Here is a 27,370-nt window from a genome sequence, read left to right as displayed (position 1 = left end):
GATATATAAAACACTAGACATCTATACAACAGAATACTGCTGCTGCTGCTAAGTCACTTCAGTCATGTCCGACTCTGTGCGACCCCATAGACAGCAGCCCACCAGGCTCCCCCATTCCTGGGATTCTCCAGGGAAGAACACTGGAGTGGGTTGCCATTTCTTTCTCCAATGCATGAAAGTGAAAAGTGAAAGTGAAGTCACTCAGTCGTGTCTGACTAGTAGGGACCCCATGGACTACAGTCTACCAGGCTCCTCCGTCCATGCGATTTTCCAGGCAAGAGTACTGGAGTGGGTTGCCATTGCCTTCTCTGACAACAGAATACTAGTCAGGTATAAAAAGGAATCAAGTACTGTTGCATGCTACATGTATGAACCTCAAAAACTTTGTGCTAAATGAAAAAAACCAGACACAAAGGCCATATGTAGTATGACTGCATTTATATGAAATACTCCAGAAGAGACAAATCTATACAGAGTGGTTGAGTGGTTACCTAGAGCTTGGGGTGGGAACGAGAAGGGACTGCTAATGGGTAGGTAGTAAGTTTCAATACGGGGTGATGTAATGCTCTAAAAGTAAACTGTGAGGATGGCTGCATAGCTCTGCCACTGTACTGAAAACCATGGAACAGTATCCTACACCCTACCTTTATTCTTTATGATTCACCGATATAAATCTTCTAATCTTCCATCCAGAGCCCAGTGAAAACCCCCACACTTATTTCAACTGCTTGACTCTGCTCACACTGTTCCCCTACCTAAAATACTCTCCCTAGTGTACAGTAGAGGGGGCTTCCCTGGTAAGCACAGACGGTAAAGAATATGCCTGCCATGCAAGAGACCCAGGTTTGATCCCTGGGTCAGGAAGATTCCCTGGAGAAGGGACTGACAACCCACCCCAGTATTCTCACCTACAGAATTCCATGGACAGACCATGGGGTCACAAAAAGTCGGACACAACTGAGCAATTCACTCACTCTCACACTCACACACACACACACACACACACACACAGTACAGTTAATTTACATACTTATTTTGAAGATGTTTCTGATCAAGTCAGTTCTCATGATCCTAATTATCCTCTAGATTTCATACATACCACTTAAAACTGGTAACACTGTAACTTCAAATATATACATAAAGCAGTTCCACCTTACTTCCTATCAATGTTTACATTTTGCCAGAATCTCTAATTCATGCTTTTAATTTCTTTTATCTTCTCAGAGATAAACTACTCACTGCAGAATCATGAGGATCAAACGTAATTGTGAGAACTCAACTAGGGCTCTAAGACAAAGAGGAAAAAAGTGTACAACCAGGGACTGTTGTAGGATAAGCAGCATCAAGAGTGAACAAAGAGAGCCTCTCTGGTGGCCCAGTGGTTAAGAACCCACCTGCCAATGCAAGGGACATGGGTTCACACCCTGGTCCGGGCAGCTCCCACATGCCAAGGACAACTGAGCCTGTGTGCCACAACTACGAAGCCCATGCTCTAGAGCCCACGAGGTGCAACTACTGAGCCTACATGTTGCAACTACTGAAGCCTGAATGCTCTAGAGCCCAGGCTCTGCACCAAGGGAAGCCACTGCACAAGCCCACACACTGCCACTGGAGAGCAGCCCCCGCTCAACCCAGCTGGAGGGCAGCCCCCGCTTGATCCAGCTGGAGAGCAGCCCCCGCCCGATCCAGCTGGAGAGCAGCCCCCGCTCGATCCAGCTGGAGAGAAGTCCACACAGCAATGCAGGCGCAGTGCAGCCAAAAATAAATAACAATTCTTTAAAAAAAAAGTGAATGAAATGCATACTCCTTTCTCTATCAAATCATGCAAACTCACCTGCTTTACCAACCAGAACTGTGACAACATCTTTATATCATCTCTTTCTCACACTCTGAATAAACAAAGCTAATTCCACTATCTAAAATTCCTCAGCACGGCCCTGAAGAACTATGAACACAGAACACTTATTTGTTTTACTGCTGTTTAGTCACTCGGTTGTGTCTGACTCTCTGTGAGCCCATGGACTATAGTACGCCAGGGTTCTCTGACCATGGGATTTCCCAGGCAAGGATACTGGAGTGGGTTGCCATTTCCTTCTCCAGAGAATCTTCCTGACCCAGGATCAAATGTGAGTCTCCTACACTGGCAGGTGGATTCTTTACCACTGAGCCACCAGGGAAGCCCTCTCATTTATTAAGCTTCAGAAATTCATTTTCCCCTTTCTATATACTTATACTTGCCTTGTGTTGGTTAGAGTCCAAAACACACATGTTCTAATCATTTAGACTTGCCTGGAGGATTTCTCTGGTAGTAAAGCACTTAGCTCCAAATTTATCTTATTTAAGTTTGCTACTCAAATATTTTTTATTTAATTTGGGCCTAATAATTCCCTTCATACTTGTAAAAACTCCTTTTAAAAATTTTATTTATTTTTTAATTGAAGGATAAATGCTTTACACAATTTTGTTCTTTTCTGTCAAACATCAACATGAATCAGCCATAGGTGTACCTATGTCCCCTCATGTCAGGACAACTTCTTGTAGTGAATACACTGTTTGATTACATGAAGAGAAAGCATCATTACCAAGAGTCGGAACATACTGAACCACAGAGAGTAGTTTTATACAGGCCCTGTCATTTGATGGAATCACCCAAATGTATAAAGAATTTTGACTTCCCTCAGAGACATAGAAAGCAGTGAATAAATACAAAAAGCACCAGTCAACAACATATATTTCTCTTTGTATGCTATTATACTAACTGGCCAATGATTTTAAACAGGCTGTCTAACTGGCAAGTGAAAGGCTTTCAAGTGCCTACAAGTAAGAAAAACTGGTAACTTTTAAATTTCCTGCAACAAGTGCGGGCTAACAATGCCTGGCCCATAGAAGGAGCTCAAAAAATAATTGCTGAACAAAGGACTGAAATAAAAGCCTTCATGAGGTATAGAGACTAAATCATTTTTCTGAAAAATACATTTTCTAAAGACTCTGAAAAGAGAAAATATTCACATGCATACTTTTCTATTTTAGTTTATCCCTTAAAATAAGAATTATACCCAAAAATGTTAACTGGGGCTTGAATCTGTATAAAAGATATCTTAGAATTTTTATTAATTTCTTCAAATTTTTCTAGCTTATCACTTCACAGTTATCAAAAAGGCAAATAGAGTAGTAAATTAAAATTCCACTCCTTTCACAAAGGAGGCAAGAATATACAATGAGGCAAAGACAACCTCTTCAATAAGTGGTGCTGGGAAAAAACTGGACAGCTACATGTAAAAGAATGAAATTATAACACTTCCTAACACCATACACAAAGATAAACTCAAAATGGATTAAAGACCTAAATGTAAGACCAGAAAATATATAACTTTTAGAGGAAAACCTAGGCAGAACACTCAATGACATAAATCAAAGTAAGATCTTCTATGACCCACTTGCTAGAATAACGGATATAAAAACAAAAGTAAACAAGTGGGACCTAATTAAACTTAAAAGTTTTTACACAGCAAAGGAAACTATAAACAAGGTGAAAAGACAGCCCTCAGAATGGGAGACAGTAATAGTAACTGAAACAACTGACAAAGGATTAACTTCCAAAATAGATAAGCAGCTCATACAACTCAACACCAGAAAAACAACCAACTGAATCAAAAAATGGGAAAAAGACCGAAACATTCATTTCTCCAAAGACATACACATGGCTAACACATACATGAAAAGATGCTCAACATCCCTCATTATTAGAAGAATGCAAATCAAAACTACAGTGAAGGTACCACTTCACACTGGTCAGAATGGCCATCACCAAAAAGTCTACGAACAATAAATGCTGGGGAGGGTGTAGAGAAAAGGGAACCCTCTTGCACTGTTGGTGGGAACGCAAAGTGATACAGCCACTATGGAAGACGGTATTGAGATTCCTTAAAAACTAGGAATAAAACCACCATATGAGCGAGCAATCCCACTCCTAGGCATATACCCCGAGGAAACCAAAATAGAAAAAGACACATGTATCTCATTGTTCACTGCAGCACTATTTATAATAGCTAGAACATGGAAGCAACCTAGATGTCCATCGACTGATGAATGGATAAAGCTGTGGTAAATATACACAGTGGAATATTACTCAGCCAAAAAAAATGAATCAGTTCTAATGAAGTGGATGAACCTAGAGTGATTACACAGGGTGAAGTAAGTCAGAAAAAGAAAGATAAATATCGTACATGAATGCATGCATAAATATGGAATCTAGAAGATGGTACCAAAGAATTTATTTGGAGGGCAGCAATGGAGAAAAAGACACAGAGAATAGACTTAGGGACACAGGGAGAGGAGAGGAGAGGGTGAGACATATGGAGAGAGTAACATGGAAACTGACATTACTGTATGTAAAACAGACAGTCAATGGGAATGTGCTGTAGGTCTCAGGGAACTCAAACGGGCTCTGTATCAACCTAGAGGGGTGGGATGGGAAAAGAAACGGGAGGGAAGTTCAAGAGCGAGCGGACATATGTATACCTATGGCTGATTTACATTGAGGTTTGACAGAATAAACAACAAAGTTCTGTAAAGCAATTATCCTTCCATTAAAAAATAAATAAAAATTAACTTCTTTAAGTCATAATGTAAGTAATATAGCTGGTTTCACAGAAAATTAAAGAAGTATGAATTTCCTATGAATGTTTTTTTAAGGATTATTATCAATAAACCTTCAGGTTCTGGTCATGGTCTATCCATATAACTCTCATTAAATTTAAATCAACTCTCAAATTAAAAATATTAGCAAGCAATATATCCTCCAAAGTGGGATGCACAACTTACTTCGACTTGAAAAAGTTCTCCAGCCCCCTCACAGTCATTGGATGTGATTACTGGAGTATGAATATGCACAAAGCCACTGTCCTGGAAGAAAGAGAGAAACCACTTGTCTCAGTACATCTGTCTGTGAAATAGTTCCAAGATACACACCTTTTTATATGATTAAAATAGCACTAAGAGAATGTCACTTCAAATTTCTCCTTAATCACACAACTAAAACTACTGAAATAACAAATGGAATGTTTATTATGCACAAAAAATATTATTAATAAATCCAAACTAACTTAGACAATATCTAGTCCAACCTCCTCACTTACAAGATAAGGAACTGAGGCCCAGAGAAATTTAATGAGAGGCTGAAGTCACACAACTAGTCAGTGTCAGAGCTGCAACTGGAACCTGGGTGCTCAGGCTGTCTCTTTGGTGCCATTTCTTCTTCTCGCTTCTCCAACATACTGGTAGTGATTTACCACACACTCACTCACTCAGGCTAATGCACCATGATGTTGCCCACATTACTACGGGAATACAAAGTGATCAATATTAAGTTCAATTATTTGGGGATAAGAAATTGTAACAACTATAAAAAGGAAAAAAATTGGGAACCAGGGACTGAAGAAACAAAGAGCAAGACAGGCAGAAATATTACTTAGGAAGTCTGCCACTAAACTGCTAGCACAGTGCACTGCACGTGGTGGTGACAGGAAGATTCTGAGCAGCAAGGAAGATTCTGCGCAGCGAACCTTAAAGCACCCAAGCGATTCTTCCACTCTGAAGTCTGAGACTATCTCCATTAGTGAACCACAAAAGCTGTTACTAGTAAAATTGAAATAACCCAGCAACTTCAAAGTTATACTTTCATTTTGACTATGGATGTAGGTAAAAGGTTACAATCAGCAGAAATGTTGCAAGGTAGGGGTGAGAGCAGCTATAGTGAATTTATGTTGCAAAGGCAGAATATGTGTTTAATGGACACATTTTGCTCTCGAAACCAACATAATAAATTCATATATATAAACGTCTGCCTGTGTGCTCAGTCACTTCAGTCGTGTCCAACTCTTTGCAATACCTTAGACTGTAGCCCTCCAGGCTCATCTGTCCATGGAATTTTCCCAGCAAGAACACTGGAGTGGGTTGCCACGCCCTCCTCCAGGGAATCTTCCTGACGCAGAGATCAAACCGGCATCTCCTGCACTGCACACAGATTCTTTATAGCCGAGCCACTGGGGAAACTCATATACACATCTAATCTCTGCTACATTCTGCCGGTCACGGGTGGAATGTAAAATATGTCAGTGCACTACCAGGGGCCTCCCATATTTGCCCCTTCCTTCCTAATAAGACTGAATTCAAGTATTGTGGCTAGGATACAAAGCATCCAGCCAAGTACTTGCCTTATGAGGTAGAGTGATTACATTTTCAAGCTATAAATTAGGAGTCTTAGAAGTATCCAAATATGTACTTAATCTGGGAACAACATTCGGAGAAGTGCTGCAGAGAGCACATTACAGAGAACAAATGAAACAGAATCAATAACATGACTGCATTAAACTTTTATCTCCCAGGAGCCAAGAATTATGGACATGAATCATTTATTCCACATGAATGCAGGCAACTATGAGCATGAGTGCAGTAAACAAAGAAAGGAAGTGAAAAATCCAAAGGAAATGAGGGTGGCGAGAGGGAGGGGAAAGGGAGGAGAAAATTTAACGGCTGAATGTAATTGCCAGAGTTAGAACTGGTCAACTGCTTCGAGAAACAATGCTGTAAATCGTATGGAAATAACTGGATGGGATTTAAAAAAATAAAAATTACTCAAATAATGCTAAACCTCCCAAAAGGTGTCACCAGCTTTTTAAGTCTAAACAGTGCTAGCAAGGCCTATCATATCTAAGACTATAACATTACCACCAAAAGTTATAAAGAAGGTACAAAGGAATAACAAAGGTGAGAACAAAGTCCAAAAATGAGAAAGTGAACAGCAAGGTAGGAAAATAAATAGCAAGGGTACTGTCAGCGGCTGCCTCCAATGGGGTTCCGATGTCAAGTACTTATCCCATCCCATAGCAAAGGGGTTCCTAACGAGAGATACAAATGCCAGAGAAGGGGGTAAAAATAGTGGCCCAATTATTTAGATCTCACCCACCACCTCTAAATATCTAAGCATTTGGACAGATACATATTTCTACAATCAGATATGATAAAACAATGAGTACTTGAAAATTAAAAATTTGTGTACTAAGGCCCATATGTATTACTCAAAGACTCATGGACTGTTTTTAACACAAAAAAAACAAGTATCATTATTTAATCAGACTCAACAGAAAAGAAACAGGACAGCAATTGCTGGCCGCAGGCGCACCACTGGCAAACAGCAACAGCAGGAGGAGACCAACCAACCAAACAAAACCCAAAAACACACCCATAAAAAGCAGTCACGGGAACTCAGAGACACAGCAGTCCAGGGTCATTTAACCCAGCGTCAAAGAACACTCCCCACTGTGACAGGCTTTGAGGCACTGCCATGCTGAGAAGGAAACAATCTGATACTCAGAGGAAGAAACTCAACTCACCAAGAAAGGGCAAATGTATTAACATCTTTTCAGGAGCCTAAAGTAACAAACATAGAAACAGCACCCAGTACAGAATAATATATAACTACAATTCAGTATGTCCTATAACACTCATACACAAGTGGGTAACATCTTAAAAGGGGAATATCAAGATTATGTTTTCTAAGGCCTTACAATTACAATTAAAAAGTGAATTTTTAAGATTCAAAAGTGCCTATCTTTATAAACATGTCTAACACTGCAAAAATCCATTATTTTTAACCACCTAAAAGATCCCTGGGTTGGGAAGATTCCCTGGAGGAGGGCATGGCAACCCACTCCAGTATTCTTGCCTGGAAAATCCCATGGACAGAGGAGCCCGGCAACCTACAGTCCATGGGGTCACAAAGATCAGACACAACTGAGCGACTAAGCACAGCACAAAATGTTTTTTAAATTTTTCTTTGCTGATTCTTTGATTTCAGAGTTTTATAGTTTATTCTCTCATGTAAAAATAGTTTATCTGTAAAAACTTCAGATAATAAACAAATGTGTTTAAAAAAACAAGTGAAATGCATGAATTAGGAAAAGCCCACTTGTTAATGGACTGCCAATACCACCACCTAGTGGCCAGAAATCCATAAAACTTTCAGAATTGAAGCAGGTCCACTGACCAATAGCTGAAGACAAATGGGGGAAAATACTTCTACACCTGAACAAATTTTCTGTTTGTATAGTTCAAGCATTACTGAAAAGCCACATGGGAGCTGTGTGAGAAAGCTTATGACAGTATATGAAAATGCACCTCTTTAAACCATAACGGGATGACACTGTATAATGTGATTTATTTTCCTTTGTTTATTCTTATGCGTTCAAGCCATGCTGTTCTTTAGCTGTCACACCAGAAATTCTCTCTTAAGGAGCTCTGCAGAGAGCGAGAATTTTCTAGTGCTCTATAGCAGGGCTGCACGTGCATGAAGTTGGATGCTGTCCAAGGGAAGGGTATGCTGTCAGACAATCTTCCCAAATGAGCTGGATGTGGAGAAGTGCCTTAGGAAGAGTTCCAAAACTACATGGAATAATACTGAACTTTATCTATTGGCTCACTCTTGCCTTTGGAGCCCTTCCATCCACCACATGGGAGGAGGGTCTCATCAATTGACCAACTACATTCCACTGTGGCTTTCCTGGGTTGGGAATAAATGGCTGAAAAGCAAAGCTAAATGAGATACATGTCTTTAGTCATTAGATCAACCTACTTGATCATCAATAATCCTTTAAAATTAGTGCTTACTGTATATAAAATCTCTGTGACCAAGATGGAGAAACAGGAACTAGATTTACCCTCCTGTCTGAAACAATCAAAAAACAAAACAAAAGAATCCACAAGCAAACCACATGGAACGACAGTTTTCAAGACACTGGACATCAGACAACAAAGGAGAGTGCATCCTGAGAGACAGGAAACAAACATAGTGAGCCCCTCCAGCAGCCCAGTTTATTGCTTTAAGATTTCCCAGATGACAACAGGAAGCAGGAATAAATAAAGCAGAGCACAGCAGATTTCCTGAGTTGAAGAGACAGAGCTGAGAGTCTGAGGCCAAAATGGCAGGAATTGACAGGACCGAGTCCCAGAGAGCAGAGAGGTACGCAACAACTCCAGAGACGCACACAGAGTCACCCTGTGTGGACCAGTATTGATCAAGTGGAGGAAAGATCAGCTCACGCATGCGAGGACCATCCAAAACGATTAGAGGAAACAGTGCCTATTCCCACAGTCAGGTTGGAAGATCTTGTGATTCACAAGGTACTAGGTAGACTGCTCAGGAAGGCTTTGCCTCAGTAGTGGGAATAACAGACCTAGACTGAGCACTGCTTCGGATTTACCTGAAAGTCAAAGTGTCAAGCCACTCAGTCGTGTCCGACTCTGTGACCCCATGGACTGCAGCCCACCAGGCTCCACTGTCCATGGAATTCTCCAGGCAAAAATACTGGAATGGGTTGCCATTTCTTCTCCAGGGGATCTTCCCGACCCAGGAGTCAAACCCAGGTCTCCTGCATTGCAGGCAGATTCTCTACCATCTGAGCCACCAGGGAAGCCCAGAAAAAAGGCTTCCCTGATTGGGAATTGACCCTGGGCTGCAGCAGTGAGTGCCGAATCCTAACCACTAGACTACCAGGGAGCATACAAATCATAAAAGCAAGATCCTTCCAGTAACTTAACTATATACCAGAACAGAACATAAGAAGCTTTATAAATATCCAGCAGCCAGCAAGATAAAATCCACAAGGTCTGGCAACTAATCAAAGATTAGCAGGTATAAGAAGAAGCAGGAAAACATCATCTCTAATGAAGAGACTAATCAATTAAAACTGACTCATAACTGACTGACATGTTAGGACATAAAAATGGTTACTAAACAGCTATGAAAACCGTACATAGTTTTAACTAAAACTGCTGAATATGTTCAAAAAAGGTAGTAGAGACATGGAAGACCTAAAAAACTAAAATCCCTGATTTCTCCAAAGAAGACATACAGATGGCTAACAAACACATGAAAAGATGCTCAACATTGCTCAATATTAGAGAAATGCAAATCAAAACCACAATGAGATATCACCTCTACTGGTCAGAGTGGCCATCATCAAAAAGTCTAAAAACAATAAATGCTGGAGAGAGTGTGGAGAAAAGAAAATGCTCTTGCACTGTTGGTGAGAATGTAAACTGATACAGCCATTATGGAAGATGGTATTGAGATTCCTTAAAAACTAGGAAAAAAAACTACCATATGACCCATCAATCCCACTTCTAGGCATATACCTTGAGGAAACCAAAATTGAAAAAGATACATGTATCCCATTGTTCACTGTAGCACTATTTACAATAGCTACAACATGGAAGGAACCTAGATGTCCATCAACAGATGAATAGATAAGTTGTGGTACATATACACAACGGAATATTACTTAGCCAAAAAAAAGTGAATCAGTTCTAATGAGGTGGATTAGAACCTATTACACAGAATGAAGTCAGTCTGAAAGAGAAAGACAAATATCATATTCTAAGACATATATACGGAATCTAGCAACATGGTATGGAAGAACTTATTTACAGGCAGCAAAGGAGAAACGGACATAGAGAACAGACTTATGGACATGGGGAGAGGGGAGGAGAGGGTGAGACGTGTGGCAAGAGTAACATGGAAACTTACATTACCATATGTAAAATGGAGAGCCAATGGGAATTTGCTATATGGCTCAGGAAATTCAAACAGGGTTGTCTATCAACCTAGAGGGGTAGAATGGGGAGGGAGATGGGAGGGAGGTTCAAAAGGGGGGGGGGATATATGCATACCTATGGCTTATTCATGTTGAGGTTTGACAGAAAACAACAAAATTCTGTAAAGCAATTATCCTTCAAGTAAAAAATAAATTAAAAAAAATTAAATTAATGATCTGAAAAAAAAAAAAGGCCCAAATCAACCACTTATGAACCCTATAATGTATGGGGTGAAAAATGCACTGAACAGGAACAACAACAAATCAGGCATTGCAGAAGAAAAGGTCAGTGAGCAAAAAAACAAAAAAGATACAGTAAAAGAAACTATCCAAAAGAAACACACTGGGGGAAAAGAAGATTGAAAAAAAAAAAAAAAAAAAAGAAGAACATGAGTGAGCTATGGGAACATCATCATGTGGCCAAATATACACAGGTAACTGAAGTCCCCAAAGGAGAGGTAACATAAAAAATATGTGATGAAAAATGACTGAAAAACCTAGTGAAAACTGAAATGTACTAGAAAAGAAATTCAATGAACTCCAGACACAAGAAGCATTAAAAAGCTGTGCCAAGGCACATATTAATCAAGTTGTTCAAAGTTAGTGATAAATAGAAAATTTTAGATCACTCAAAGAAAAAAGTACCACATAATAAAGCATGCTTGGAATAAATAACCAGAAGACTTTTCAGGATACTACGCCAGTGTTAAACAATTATTCAACTTCTTCACCAGAATGAACACAGAGAAGCAAAGCTCCTTACCTTAAAGAAAGAATGGATAGCTGCTGTGGCTTCACTGCGAACCCTCAGTACAGAACCCAGAACATTAGTCCTACACCTGAGGTGAGGATATTGTCTCAGATACTCCAGAGGATGCCTCTCTTTATATTTAACAGGGAAAGCCTGAAACAACAGGAAAAACAAGTGAGAAGCTAACAAAGATACTGCTTTATAAAATCAGTTTACAGGGCATTTGTTAAATAGCAGTGTTTTAGTATAAAACCAAGAATACACAGAAGAACTGCACAAAAAAGATCTTCACGACCCAGATAATCACAATGGTGTGATCACTCACCTAGAGCCAGACATCCTGGAATGTGAAGTCAAGTGGGCCTTAGAAAGCATCACTACAAAGCTAGTGGAGGTGATGGAATTCCAGTTGAGCTATTTCAAATCCTGAAAGATGATGCTGTGAAAGTGCTGTCCTCAATATGCCAGTAAATTTGGAAAACTCAGCAGTGGCCACAGGACTAGAAAAGGTCAGTTTTTATTCCAATCCCAAAGAAAGGCAATGCCAAAGAATGCTCAAACTACCGCACAATTGCACTCATCTCACATGCTAGTAAAGTATTGCTCAACATTCTCCAAGCCAGGCTTCAGCAATACATGAACCGTGATCTTCCACATGTTTAAGCTGGTTTTAGAAAAGGAAGAGGAACCAGAGATCAAATTGCCAACATCTGCTAGATCATTGAAAAAGGAAGAGAGTTCCAGAAAAACATCTATTTCTGCATTATTGACTATGCCAAAGCCTTTGACTGTGTGGATCACAATAAACTGTGGAAGATTCTTCAAGAGATGGGCATAGCAGACCACCTGACTTGCCTCTTGAGAAACCTATATGCAGGTCCAGAAGCAACAGTTAGAACTGGACATGGAACAACAGACTGGTTCCAAATAAGAAAAGGAGGATGTCAGGCTGCATATTGTCACCCTGCTTATTTAACTTCTATGCAGAGTACATCATAAGAAACGCTGGGCTGGAAGAAGCACAAGCTGGAATCAAGATTGCCAGGAGAAATATCAATAACCTCAGATATGCAGATGACATCACCCTTATGGCAGAAAGTAAAGAGGAACTCAAAAGCCTCTTGATGAAAGTGAAAGAGGAGAGTGAAAAAGTTGGCTTAAAGCTCAACATTCAGAAAACGAAGATCATGGCATTTGGTCCCATCACTTCATGGGAAATAGACGGGGAAACAGTGGAAACAGGGTCAGACTTTATATTTTAGGACTCCAAAATCACTGCAGATGGTGACTGCAGCCATGAAATTAAAAGATGCTTACTCCTTGGAAGGAAAGTTATCACCAACCTAGATAGCATATTCAAAAGCAGAGACATTACTTTGCCAACAAAGGTCCGTGTAGTCAAGGCTTTGGTTTTTCCAGTTGGTCATGTATGGATGTGAGAGTTGGACTGTGAAGAAAGCTGAGTGCTAAAGAATTGATGTTTTGAACTGTGGTGTTGGAGAGACTCTTGAGAGTCCCTTGGACTGCAGGGAGATCCAACCAGTCCATTCTGAAGGAGATCAGCCCTGGGATTTCTTTGGAAGGAATGATGCTAAAGCTGAAACTCCAGTACTTTGGCCACCTCATGAGAAGAGTTGACTCACTGGAAAAGACTCTGATGCTGAGAGGGATTGGGGGCAGAAGGAGAAGGGGACGACAGAGGATGAGATGGGTGGATGACATCACTGACTCGATGGACGTGAGTCTGAGTGAACTCTGGGAGTTGGTGATGGACAGGGAGGCCTGGCGTGCTGCGATACATGGGGTCGCAAAGAGTCAGATACAACTGAGTGACTGAACTGAACTGAAGATGCTTTCCTTCTTGTTTTTTTTAACATAACTGAATATGGTCCACATGAATTCTAACACATTAGTACAAGGGAGTGAAATCAGAGATGTGGGTTTGAATCCAGCTCGACTTCGTACTAGCTTTGGGATTTTGGACAAAATTACTTATTATCAGACAGCTAATATGTTACTTACCAAACTTCTATCCATTAGCTATCAATCACTATTTACAAACAGAGATTAGGATATAATCATGCAAAACACTCCTAGAGAAGGAAATAGCAACTCACTCGAGTATTCTAGCCTGGAAAATTCCACAGACAGAGGAGGCTGGCAGGCTACAGTCCACAGGGTTGTAAAGAGTTGGCCACGACTGAGCAAATGCAAAACACTCCACTGTTGGGCACACAGTTTAGAATATTGTAGATATTAAAGATTACATTTTCTACAGCGGTATACACACAGCTGGTACTCAATTTTAAAATCACCATAGCATCTTGAAAGTTCACAAAAACTCATGATCTATTAGCACTACTTATCACCATTTATCAACATGTGCTGCTGTTTCAGAACATAGGGGAGGGTCAACAGCTTTCTGTCATCTAGGGAAGTATATATTCATAAAAATTTTAAAGGAAATGTTGACCCTACCTAGAAAAACTTTCCTAAAAACTATATGACCAAAAACAGTTTCAATAAGAAAGCTAACAGAGAAGTGAAGTAAAAGAGCTACTGTTGCTCAGTTGCTCAGTCGTGCCCAACTCTTTGCAACCCCATGGACTGCAGCATGCCAGGCTTCCCTGTCCTTCACTATCTCCCAGAGTTTGCTCAAAATCATGTCCATTATCAGTGATGCCATCCAACCATCTCATCCTCTGTCACCCCCTTTTCCTTCCCTCTATCTTCCCCAGCATCAGGGTCTTTTCCAATGAGTCAGCTCTTCACATCAGGTGGCCAAAGTATTGGAGTTTCAGCATCAGTCCTTTTAATGAATATGCAGGATTGATTTCTTTTAGGATTGACTGGTTTGATCTCCTCGCTGTCCAAGGGACTCTCAAGAGTCTTCGCCCACCATAGTTCAAAAGCGTCAGTTCTTCGGCACTCAGTCTTCTTTATGGTCCAACTCTCACATCCCTATATGACTACTGGGAAAACCACAGTTTTTCCTTGCACCTTTGTCAGCAAAGTGATACCTCTGCTTTTTAATACACTGTCTAGGCTTGTCATAGCTTTCCTTCCAAAGAGCAAGTGTCTTTTAATTTCATGGCTGCAGTCACCATCTGTAGTGATTTTGCAGCCCAAGAAAATAAAGCCTCTCACTGTTTCCATTGTTTCCCCATCTATTTGGCATGGAGTGATGGGACTGGATACTTTGGTCTTCATTTTTTGAAAGCTGAGTTTTAAGCCAGCTTTTTCACTCTCTTCTTTCACCTTCATTCAAGAGGCTCCTTAGTTCTTTGCTGTCTGCCATAAGGGTGGTGTCATCTGCCTATCTGAGGTTATTGATATTTCTCCCAGCAGTCTTGATTCCAGTGAGTGATGATCCAGCCTGGTATTTCACATGATGTACTCTGCATATAGGTTAAATAAGCAGGGAGACAATATTCAGCCTTGATGTATTCCTTTCCCAATTTGGAACCAGTCTGTTGTTTCATAGCAGTTCTAACTGTTGCTTCTTGACCTACATACACCTTTCAAGAGGCACAAAAGGTGGTCTGGGATTCCCATCTCTTGAAGAATTTTCCAGTCTGTTGTGATCCACACAGTCAAAATGTAGTCAATGAAGTAGATGCTTTCTGGAATTTTCTTGCTTTTTCTATGATCCAACAGATGTTGCCAATTTGATCTCTGGTTCCTCTGCCTTTTCTAAATCTAGGTTGTACATCTGGAAGTCCCCAGTTCACATACTATTTAAGCCTCATTTGAAGGATTTTGAATAGTTCCTTGCTAGCGTGTGAAATGAGTGCAAATAGTGGGGTAGTTTGAACATTTTTTGGTATTGCCCTTCTTTGGGATTGGAATGAAAACTGACCTTTTCCAGTCCTGTGCCCACTGCTGGGTTTTCCGAATTTGCTGCCAGACTGAGTATAGCACTTTAACAGCATCATCTTTTAGGATGTGAAAATCTCACCTGGAGTTCCATCACGTCCACTAGCTCTGCTTATAGTAATGATTCTTAAGGCCCAATTGACTTCACACTCCAGTAATGGTAGCCTATTTTAGAGTTATCTATTCCTTTTAGGCCTGTGCACACACTAAATTGTGACGTATAGAAATAGGTCCCATACCTACGAAAGTGACAATATGGTCAAACTAACAAGAATCTGGGGACTGCTAGCAGGCTCAGAGTTCCCTAATGTGTGAATACTTACAAATGACACTGAAATGAGGGGGAAGAATAGCGGAAGGCATCAATACTCACCAAGGGAAAATAATTTACGAAAAGTAAAACACAGGGCAAATTTTTAATAATGAAACCTCTCTAAAAAGCAAAAATAGTAATGGTTACCATTTTCATTCTTCTGAGTTTCAAATTATTTTCACAGTCTATTTTTCAGACACCTTCATATCTGATTCTTAATTTTAAATGTCAATTAGAACTTCTTAGAATATTGTTCAAAGACATTTTTTTAATTGCCTATTTTCTTTCTTCTTTGTTTTTATTTCTTCCAGTTATCCAAAAGAACTAAAAATGAGCTTAAATAATGCTATTTCCCTGTATTTCCTCACTTTTTGTTCATTAAATATTTGAAGATGAGTACAGATAAACCACAGGGGAGTCAAATGGCTAGGACATAAACTTCAGCTATGCCACAACATGACCTAATGCAAGTTATTGTGCCTGGTTGGGCTTCATTTCCTCCAATTAGAAAATGGATTGATAATCTATGAAATTATCCCCTCTGACCGCTTTGTTGCTGTTCAGTTGTTAAGTCATGTCCAACTCTTTGTGACCCCATGAACCGTAGCAGCCAGGCTTCCCTGTCCATCACCATCTCCCAGAGTTTGCTCAAACTCATGTCCATTGAGTCGGTGATGCCATCCAACTATCTCATCCTCTGTTGCCTCCTGCTCCTCCTGCCTTCAATCTTTCCCAGCATCAGAGTCTTTTCCAATGAGTCTGCTCTTTGCATCAGGTGGCCAAAATAATAGAGTTTTACCATCAGTCCTTCCAATGAATATCTGGGGTTGATTTCCTTTGGGATTGACTGGTTTCATTTCCTTACTGTCCAAGGGATTCTCAAGAGTTTATAACCTCTTTATCAATCTGTAAATAAAAAGCTACCACCACTCCAGTATTCTCTTTTTTTTTTAACACTACAGTATTCTTGCCTGGAAAATCCAATGGACAGAGCAGTCTGGTGGGCTACAGTTCATGGAGTCACAAAGAATCAGATGTGACTGAGCTCACACACACACTAACAGGAGAGTGTTCCAAAAACAAGAATAAACATGTCTTAACGTAGCATTTATCTTTGTTCCGCCCAAACATGACCACACTCTAGCACTGTCCAGTAGTATTTCCCGTGATAAATAGAAATGTTCTGTATCTGTGCAATGCAGGACAGAGGCCACTAGGTGCATGTGACTACTGAGCACTTGAAATGTGGCTAATGCCACTAAGGAAGGCAATTTTTTATTTAATTTTGAATCATTTAATATTAAATAGCCACAGGTAACTAGTGGCTACTGCGCTGGATGATACAGTTCTAGATAATGGAAAAGTCACTTCAAGGCACAGCATTCCTAAGAACTGTTTGCCCTGGTATGTCTTTGTCATTGTAGCTGACTAGGCATGCTTGAAAAAGTGGCAAATTTCAACAGTGAAAGGCACCACAGAGATGCACGGAGTAGTATTCACTTAGCTCCTACTCCTAAGACTCAACCATTTACATGAGTACTTTCTGCTACTCTTTCTACATTCCTTAGTCTATAGTCTGTTTCAATTATCTAGGAAGTCATGATCGAAATGATCCAAGTGCCATCTTCCTAACATTACACATAAAACACTGCTAGTTTTAAATTAAGCCATTTTAAAAACAGCCTCCGTAGAAGTGTTATAAAACATACCTTGGCATCACAATTGCCAACAACTTCAATTTTTTCTGCCTTCAGTTCCACATTTTGCTTTTTGGATGGACTTTTTACCAACTGTCCTTGAACTTCCACGGAACTCCCAAAAGCCAGTTCTCTACAGTAATGAAAAACCAACATAAACAGGATCTTACAAGTAGCCCTCATATTAATATAAATCTTGCTATCAAAACACTAAAGTATTTAATGATAGAAGTTTACCCTTAATTGGGTTAAGAACTCCATGTAGTTAAGAAAGAAGCAAAGGATAGGTAGGGGATATTGTCATATAAAAATGTTAAAGAAAACAATCTTGATTCTATGCATTTGGACTTGAGCATCAATGCTATGAAAAGCAGATCTGCTTAGAAAGATCACTGAGGGGCAATATGAACACCTGGATGATAGAAATAAGGAACAGAGGAGATGAAAAAACAAACAAAAAAACCCCAAAGTATTCTTAAAACAAAAACCTCACCTACTGTCAAAGCTTGAATCTGCTACAACCTGAAGGCTTTCCAAAGATGACCCATCATTTACATGCAGGAACAGGACTTCCTTCTGGGAGCGGATTGAACGAATCCATCCCTGATGAGAAATATTTCTAAACTTGAGTTTAAAACACAAACATTTAATATTTTCATTACATATACACACAGAAGACTAAGTGAAAAATGAAAAAAATCCTCATAACCCTGGCTGAACAAATCAATTGCTTTTATAATAGCTCATCCACATGCATATATAATTTTATATGGTCCTTATCATACTGAAATACAGCTTTGGCATTCCACTGTTGTTTCATTAATAAAGCTCACCATTTTGAATAGATGCCCCAAGTCCCATTAGGTTCATGAGCCTAATTCACATAACCAATCCCCTAATACTCCAGGTTTTCTTCCTGCCCCTAACCCCTCCCCTACATAACAGGGCACATATCTTGGTTCCTTTCTCCTTTTGTATCAAATTCCCAGAGAGACTATGTACAGACTAGAAAGGTCTTCATGGGATTTTTATTTTTTTCCAAAGTATCACACAAAAAGAGTTCTCAAGAAACTTAGTAAGAACACATACTAAGTAAAACATAAACTTTCAGAGACACTCTGAATTTAAGTGATAGGTATGTATGAGGGCTTCCCTGGTGGCTTAGTGGCAAAGAATCCATCTGCCAATGCAGGAGATGTGGGTTCGATCTCTGGGTGGAGAAGATCTCCTGGAGAAGGAAATCCAGTATTCCTGCCTGGAGAATCCCATGGACAGAGGAGCTTAGTGGGCTACCGTCCATGGGGTCACAAGAGTCAGACACAACTTAGACACTAAACAACACAACAAGAATGTATGAGTACAAATGGAGATGTCTTCAAGTAGACCAGTAACAGTAAAAGCAGCTCTCTGAGAGAAGACAACCAACTTACATTTAACTAGCATAGAAGTTGAGAATATTCTAGCAGTCTTTCAACAATTATGAAAGAACTCATAGTGTCTGATTAACCATTTAAACACTGGGAAACTATGATTGGCTATTAAACTTGGGGAAAGTGGTATGCTCCTACTTAGAAATTGTATACACCCTGGCTTTCTTTGTATCCTCAGCACACCCTGTAGACACTGTTATTCAAGCCCTTCTAGTACTTATTTGCATGTCCATCTTTTGGGGGTTTAGCAACGACGTTTGTAGTTGCCTTGAAGGCTATTGTCAAGGACACAGTAGAAAACCCACAAGTATTTTTCAGTGGAAGAATATTATCATGTACTGAACACCTACTACGTGACAGGCATTTTACTACCTTCTTCATATACTGTCTCAATCTACTCCTCACAACAGCTCTATGGATTTTTATTAGTCACATCTTACAAGTGAAGAACTGAGGCTCAGAGAAGTTAAATAACTTGCATAAGGTCACACTGCCAGTAAAGGATAAAGACTGAATTTGAACTCAAGTCTACCAGAAAGCCCTTGATCTTTCTCCAGGGCTATACTGAAAAAAGGTAAATTACTTCAGTCTCATGCACAAGGCCCTTCATAACTTGGAGCAAGGCCAATCAACAGTAATTTCCAAAGCACCACAGTCTTGCTTTTCACTTGTTAGTAAATGTTAACATTTATGCAACACTGTTTAATGTGCTTCTGTTCTACTTCACTCTGTGAAATAAGGACTACCATTATCTCCATTCTTTTAAGAGGAAACTGAGGTTAAGAACACATAGCAACATGCCCATAATTAACAAGCTACCAAGTGGAGAGATTTAAATGCAGGCAGCTTGACCACAGCTCTGTCAAACTGCTACACTCCATTTTGCTCTTTAAAAATATTTATCTACTTAATCCTCACAAGAACTTAATGAAAGTGAGTATTATGTTCAGTTCAGTTGCCCAGTCATGTCCAACTCTTTGCAACCCCATGAACCGCAGCACGCCAGGCCTCCCTGTCCATCACCAACTCCCAGAGTCCACCCAAACCCATGTCCATTGTGTCAGTGGTGCCATCCAACTCTCGCATCCTCTGTCGTCGCCTTCTCCTCCTGCCCTCAATCTTTCCCAGCATTGGGGTCTTTTCAAATGAGTCAGCTCTCTGCATCAGGTGGCCAAAGTATTGGAGCTTCAGCCTCAACATCAGTCCCTCCAATGAACACCCAGGACTGATCTCCTTTAGGATGGACTGGTTGGATCTCCTTGCAGTCCAAGGGACTCTCAAGAGTCTTCTCCAACACCACAGTTCAAAAGCATCAATTCTTTGGCACTAAGCTTTCTTCACAGTACAACTCTCACATCCACACGACTACTAGAAAAACCATAGCCTCGACTAGACAGACATTTGTTGGCAAAGTAACGTCTCTGCTTCTTAACATGTTGTCTAGGTTGGTCATAACTTTCCTTCTAAGGAGTAACTGTCTTTTAATTTTATGGCTGCAATCACCATCCGCAGTGATTTTGGAGTCCAGAAAAATAAAGTCAGCCACTGTTTCCCCATCTATTTGCCATGAAGTGATAGGACTGGATGCGATGATCTTAGTTTTCTGAATGTTGAGCTTCAAGCCAACTTTTTCACTCTCCTCTTTCACTTTCATCAGGCTTTTTAGCTCCTCTTCACTTTCTGCCATAAGGGTGGTGTCATCTGCATATCTGAGGTTATTGACATTTCTCCCGGCAATCTTGATTCCAGCTTGTGCTTCTTCCAGCCCAGCATTTCTCACGATGTACTCTGCATATAAGTTAAATAAGCAGGGTGGCGATATACATTATCATGTTAGGGATGAAGAAACCTATTCAGAGAAATTAGGATAACCTTGTTAAATACTCAAAGTTATCAAGTAGTAGAGCTGGAATTCAAATATAGTTCTTAGTTCAAAGGTCACATTTTTAATCAATAAATTCTTCTGAAATGCTCTTTCCACCCCATTCCCCCTTCCTCTACCCAGGAACACATCCTTCAGGATTCAGCTGAAATGTCACCTCATGCAAGAAGTCTTCTTTGACTGCCTCACACTCTTAAAAACTTCCCTCTGTCTTCCCAAAGTTTTCTATAGAAATACAGCCAATACTTATCATATTGCTATAATTTCTTGTCTTAGCCATCAGACCAGGGCTGTATACAATACAAAGTGAGCCAAAGTAAAATATGTAATTTTACATGTTTTACTGGTTATGTGAAAAGTAAAAAGAAATGACTAAAATTAATTTCAACAGTATATTTCATTGAATCCAAAATATATATCAAGACATAATCAATATAAAAAATACTCAGCTACTGTGCATTTTTTTTTGCTCTTCAAAATTGGTGTGTATTTTACAACTACATTACCACTCAATTCAGATGCTTCTAGATTAGACTGTTTTTGCCGTTATTTAGTCACTAAGTCGTGCCGGACTCTTCACGACCACAAGGACTGTAGCCAGTCAGGCTCCTCTGCCCATGGGATTTCCCTGGCAAGAATACTGGTGTGGGCTGCCATCTCGTTCTCAACGGGATCTTCCCCCATCCAGAGATCCAATCCTCCTCTCCTGCCTTAACACTAAGCCACCTGGGAAGCCCCCAAATTAGACTGTACAGCACTAAAACTGAAGCCTGCTAACCTAGGGAGTAGGTTCTGTTCTTCCTCCTCTGTAGACTACCACACAGAAGGTATCATTAATGTATGCTGAATTAACAGATGAATGCAAGAAAATGTTTTGATTTGTATTAAAGAAACCCATGAAAACCAAAGAAACACAAAGAGGGGGAAACTGGTCACACAACTAGAAATCACGGATATGTGAGGACAACACAAATAACTGTATGAGTGTTACAGCAACCTAATAAGTCAAACCATCTTGCTTGCTTGGTCTGCTCCTTTAAGCAGGAATCTTCTGTGTGAAGCTCCTGCAAATATTATTAACAAGAGAAATGTTAGCAGCTAACATTTACTGAGATGGACCACTGTCCTAACTATTTTATAACTAATCTTTAGGACTATGAACTAAGGACTATTATTATCTCCATTCTTATAAGAGGAAATTGAGGTTTAGAGAACATAAGCGATGTATCAACCATTAACAAGCGACTAAGTGGCAGAGATCTAAACCTAGGCAGTTTGACACCAGAGCTCTTTCAAACTGCTACACTCGTTTTCCTAATTTACTGCATATGTGTGTGTGTGTCTGTCCCCATGGACTGCAGCCCGCCAGGCTCCTCTGTCCATGGAATTCTCCAAGCATGTACACTCCTTACACTGCATTTGTTCCAATTCGGTGTGTGTGTCTGTGGAGGGGCAGGGCGATGGACTGCAGCCCACCAGGCTCTTCTGTCCATGGGCTTCTCCTACACTGCATTTGTCTTCCTAACTCAGTGTGTGTGTGTCCTAATTCAGTGTGGGTGGGGGTCCCAATGGACTGCAGCCCACCAGGCTCCTCTGTCCATGGGTTTCTCCAGGCATGAACACTGGGGTGGGTTGCCACTGCCTTCTCCACCTAATTTACTAAACACAGTTATATGCGAAGCCCTGAGGTAGTTAAAAGTTGAATAAACGGTATGGTTTGGTTGACCAAGCGTTTACTGCCAACCATGTGTGAATGCCAAGACAGGTAACAGTTCCTGCACTCAAGGAGCGTTGTCACTGTGAACACACGGCATGAGGGACAAATGAAAAGAGGTTCCTTCATTTTTCTCTATGATTAACACCACCCTGCGTCATGAAAGCAAACTTACAGCACTTTTCAGGCACTGATACAGTTTTCCGAAAAGTAACGGTAACCAAGGAAAGGAGAAAAACGTGGACACACGCTCGCCTGTATTTTCTAACTTTCCCCGCCGGTCGTTCTGTCCACCGACAAGCTGAGAAGTGGGTGAGCAGGACAAGCTTAGAGGCGGATGCGCCACATCCATCAACGAAGACAAACCCGCCCCCTGCCGACACACTGACCTGGACCTTAACGCGCTCCCCGTTCGCGCTCTGGACCCCCAGAGCGCCCCGCACGCTAACTCTGGCTGCAGGTCTGTGCCTCGGGCAGGGAGCTGAGGAGCAGGAGCGCACGGCTCGGAGCAGGCACCGCGCCCCGAACATCGCGCGGCCGCCCCAGGCCCTCCTCGGGACCAGCCCTGAGGCCAGCGCGAGCGGGCTCTGCCGGCGGGGACCCTCTCTCCTCCCCTCTTCCGGGCCGCAGCCCTACACTCCAGCGCTCCAGAGGCCCCCGCGGGCTTCCTTCCCCTTCACGGGCCTCCGTTCGGTCTCCACAGGACCTCTGCTTCCCGAAAGGGCGGAACGGAGACCGCTCATTCAGCGGCGAATGGCGAAGAGAAAGCGCTCCCTGTGGGCGCGGGGAACACCCTCAGCTTCTAAACCCACGCCCGGAGCGCGGGCTGAAACACGTGCCGCGGTCGCCCGAACGTCACCACGCAAACGTTCACGTCACCACGCCACGAGGAGGTTCCGAGGGAGCATGCGTGCTTACGACTCCGTTTAAAGAGGCGCTGGGGCTGAGGAAGGGGCGGGGTCAGGAGCTGAGGTGGGCGGAGCTAAGATCCAAGGGTTGTAGAGATGAGCAAGGAACTAAGTAACCTACCGGAGAAGGCAATGGCACCCCACTCCAATTCTCTTGCCTGGAAAATCCTATGGGCGGAGGAGTCTGGTAGGCTGCAGTCCATGGGGTGGCGAAGAGTCAGACACGACTGAGCGACTTCACTTTCACTTTCATGCTTTGGAGAAGGAAATGGCAACCCACTCCAGCGTTCTTGCCTGGCGGATCCCAGGGAGGGCGGAGCCTGGTGGGCTGCAGTCTATGGGGTCGCACAGAGTCGGACACGACTGAAGCGACTTAGCAGCAGCAGCAGCAGGTAACCTACTGGAGAAGGCAATGGCAACCCACTCCAGTACTCTTGCCTGAAAAATCCTATGGGCGGAGGAGCTCGGTAGGCTGCAGTCCATGGGGTCGCTAAGAGTCAGACAAGACTGAGCGTCTTCACTTTCACTTTTCACTTTCATGCATTGGAGAAGGAAATGGCAACCCACTCCAGTGTTCTTGCCTGGAGAATCCCAGGGACGGGGGAGCCTGGTGGTCTGCCGTCTCTGGGGTCGCACAGAGTAGGACACGACTGAAGCACCTTAGCAGCAGCAGCAGCAGCAGCAGCAGCAGCAGCAGCAGCAGCAGCAGCAGGTAACCTACCTAGGCTGACGTCTGACAGTCTTCGTTTCTAAAGCTTCCAGGTGAGGAGCTTCCCTGGTGGTCTAGCGGTTAAGACTCCGTGCGCCCAAGCCAGGAGGCTCAGGTTCATCCCTGCTCAGGAATTTAGATCCCGCATGCAGCAACTAACGATGCTGCACAGTCGCCAGCGGCAACTAAGACCCAGCGCAGCTAAATCCGTAAATTAAGTAATTAAAAAAAAAAAAAAAGACGTCTTACTCAAACTAAGTGAAACACTGATTTTATTTAAAAAAAAAAAAAATAAAGCTTCCAGCTGATGCTTAGGAACACAAAGTGGAAGAGGAGGAGTGACTGATGGAGAAAGAAAGCGACCAGAAGACTTGAAATGTTGAGAGGATTAGCGTGACGGTATCGTAGCTGAGTGCCGAAGAATTGATGCTTTTGAACTGTGGTGTTGGAGAAGACTCTTGAGAGTCCCTTGGATGGCAAGGAGATCCAACTAGTCCATTAGAAAGGAGATCAGCCCTGGGATTTCTTTGGAAGGAATGATGCTAAAGCTGAAAGAAACTCCAGTACTTTGGCCACCTCATGCGAAGAGTTGACTCATTTGAAAAGACTCTGATGCTGGGAGCGATTGGGGGCAGGAGGAAAAGGGGACGACAGAGGATGAGATGGCTGGATGGCATCACTGACTCCATAGACGTGAGTTTGAGTGAACTCTGGGAGTTGGTGATGGACAGGGAGGCCTGGTGTGCTGCAATTCATGAGGTCTCAAAGAGTTGGACACGGCTGAGCGAATGAACTGAACTGATAAGCAAGGTGAAAAGACAGTCTTCAGAATGGGAGAAAATAATAGCAAACGAAGCAACTGACAAAGAATTAGTCTCAAAAATATGCAAGCAGCTCATGCAGCTCAATACCAGAAAAATAAATGACTGAATCAAAAAATGGTCCAAAGAACTAAACAGACATTTCTCCAAAGACGACATACAGATGGCTAACAAACACATGAAAAGATGTTTGTTGACATTTTGATGATAGCCATTCTGACATGTGTGAGCTGATATCTCACTGCTGTTTTTATTTGCATTTCTCTAATAATTAGTGATGCTGAGCATGTTTTTATGTGCCTGTTAGCCATTTCTATGTCTTATTTCAAAAAGTCTATTCAGGTCTTCTGCCCATTTCTTACCGAATTTTTTTATATTGAGTAGTATGAACTGTTGATATATTTTGGATATTAATCCCTTGTTGGTCATATTATTTGCAAATATTTTCTCCTAGTCCAGAGCGTGTCTTTTCATTTTGTCGATGGTTTCCTCATTAAGCTTTTAATTATACCTCACTTATTTTTTGACTTTCTTTCTTTTCCTTAGGAGACAGATCCAAAAAAAATATGGTATTTGGATTATGTTTGGATTATGCTGGTTTATGTCAGTGTTCCACCTGTGTTCTCTTCTAGGAGAACTCTTTCCAGTTTCAGGTCTTATATTTAGGTCTTTAATCCATTTTTATTTTATTCTGTATATGGTGTAAGGTATGTTCAAATCTCATTGTTTTACAGTAGGTGTCCAGTTTTCCTAGCACCACTTATTTCCAATGAAAGAAATAATGTCCAAAGAAGACATCCAAATGGCCACCAGGTACAATATCACTAATCATCAGGGAAATGCAAATCAAAACCACAGTGAGATATCATCTCATACCTGTTTTATGGCTATTATCAAAGAATAAGAATTAACAAGTGCTGGTAAGAATGTGGAGAAAAGGAAACCCTTCTGTACTGTTGGTGGGAATGTAAATTGTTGTATCTACTATGTAGAACAGCATAAAGATTTCTTGAAAATTATAAATAGAACTAGTGTATGATTTAGCAATTCTACTTCTGGATATTTATCTGCAGGTAACAAAGACATTAACTTGAAAAGATATCTGAATTCCCATGTTTACTGAAGCATTATTTATAACAGTCAAGACACTGGAGTAACCTAAGCGACCATCAAGAGATGAATAAAGAAAGTGTGGCGCACACACACACAGACACATTTACACATACATATGTATACACTACAATGGAATATTACTCAGTCATAAGAAAGGAAACCCTGCCATTTGTGACAACACACATCAACTTTGAAGGGATTATGTTAAGCGAAGTAAGTCATACAGGGGAAGACAAATACCATATGATCTCACTTATATGTAGAACCAAAATACAGACATAATTTTTGATTCCAAATATAAGTGTGTGTATATATACACACACACATATACAAATACATCGTTGTCATATAATCATTAGTACAGAGGTTAAGGAAAAACATACCCTTGAGCAAAATGAGTTGTTCTGTTGTGTGATCATTAGCTCTGGGCTTAAAGTTAGTCTTGAACACTGTTGTCATAACAACTCCGAGTTTAAGAAAAAAGTGTCTTATGTGACTAAGACAAAGCAACACAGAAAGAACACATTTGTCCCTTTCTCCTCCTTGAGGGCCCTGGACTCCTTATCAACTGACCTAAGAATTAACTCTCTCATTCCCCTCTTTTTCTTTTAGGAGAATATGGTTGCTGAGGGAAAGGGGGCTTGCTTTCATTCTGTAGCTACTTCCTGCTGGCTTGGGGCACAGACTCTAAATTGTTGAGGCAGCACATTCTCCTTACCCTCATACTGAGGGTCTCTGATCCAGGGGCTCCAGGTAATAGTTGGAGGAGGCTACAGAAATTGTAGGGGCATGAACAATCATTTGTAACTTAAAAACTTTTAGACAGAAACAAATCCCATTATATAATTCCAGATATAAGGCAAAATAGTCACTAAACCAAGTTGAGATAATCAAAATTTAAAGTCACATTATGTCCATAGTTAAGGTACAGTGTGTTATACCAGTCCATCTTAGAATTGTTAGATGTCATCAGATCATGAAGAGGCATCACATATGATTGTTGTTGATGAAGGTATTCGCAGAGTTGAATAAAGCCCTTTCCTTGAAGTGGAGAAACCCACCGTGAAGCCATCCACTGATGAAGAGGGGAGCAGACAGTCCCACCGCGGTAGTGGATGGAGACGAAAGTGGGCCAGGGGCTTCAGTGAGCACAGAGAAAATTGCCCCAGGGTATCTAAAAGGAAATGGATGGACTGGTCTTCCACAGTTATTAATACCTGGGGTTCCTCAGGTGTAATTAGGACCGGAGCTTGTGTGGGGACCCCTGGGCACCTTCAGTCCCGATTGTTTTGAGAGTCCGACCCCTGGGGCCCAGGCCTCGGAGGGCAGTCTCTTCTCCAGTGTGGTCCTTTGCAGGACGTGGAGCCGGGGGTGGCTTAGATGCCTGAGGGCAAACCAGCTGAAGATGCCCCTCGTTTCCACAGTAGTAACAAGTCCATCCCTTTTCGCCTGGGTCCCTGTGGGCATTTTTCCCTCAGGCTGTTTCTTGGCAGTTGTAACAGCC

At 41.4% G+C, this 27,370-nt stretch overlaps 1 protein-coding gene across 1 annotated transcript in view; it reads right to left on the bottom strand.

The window, feature by feature from the left end:
* Positions 1-23,171, bottom strand: part of NARS2 (asparaginyl-tRNA synthetase 2, mitochondrial (putative)) — a 132,308-nt gene extending 109,137 nt beyond the window's left edge. The window contains exons 1-5 of the mRNA XM_013975783.2: positions 22,705-23,171; positions 17,783-17,892; positions 17,302-17,422; positions 11,416-11,556; positions 4,825-4,905 (exon numbers count right to left, since the gene is read on the bottom strand). Coding sequence (XP_013831237.2) covers positions 4,825-4,905; positions 11,416-11,556; positions 17,302-17,422; positions 17,783-17,892; positions 22,705-22,845 — 594 coding nt within the window. The 5' untranslated portion in view covers positions 22,846-23,171. The remainder of the gene's footprint in view (positions 1-4,824; positions 4,906-11,415; positions 11,557-17,301; positions 17,423-17,782; positions 17,893-22,704) is intronic.

This window comes from Capra hircus, chromosome 29 (genome assembly GCF_001704415.2).
Source record: "Capra hircus breed San Clemente chromosome 29, ASM170441v1, whole genome shotgun sequence".
Classification (NCBI taxonomy): domain Eukaryota; kingdom Metazoa; phylum Chordata; class Mammalia; order Artiodactyla; family Bovidae; genus Capra; species Capra hircus.
Note: the sequence above shows the minus strand (reverse complement) of the source record. Positions and strands in the feature narration are given on the sequence as shown.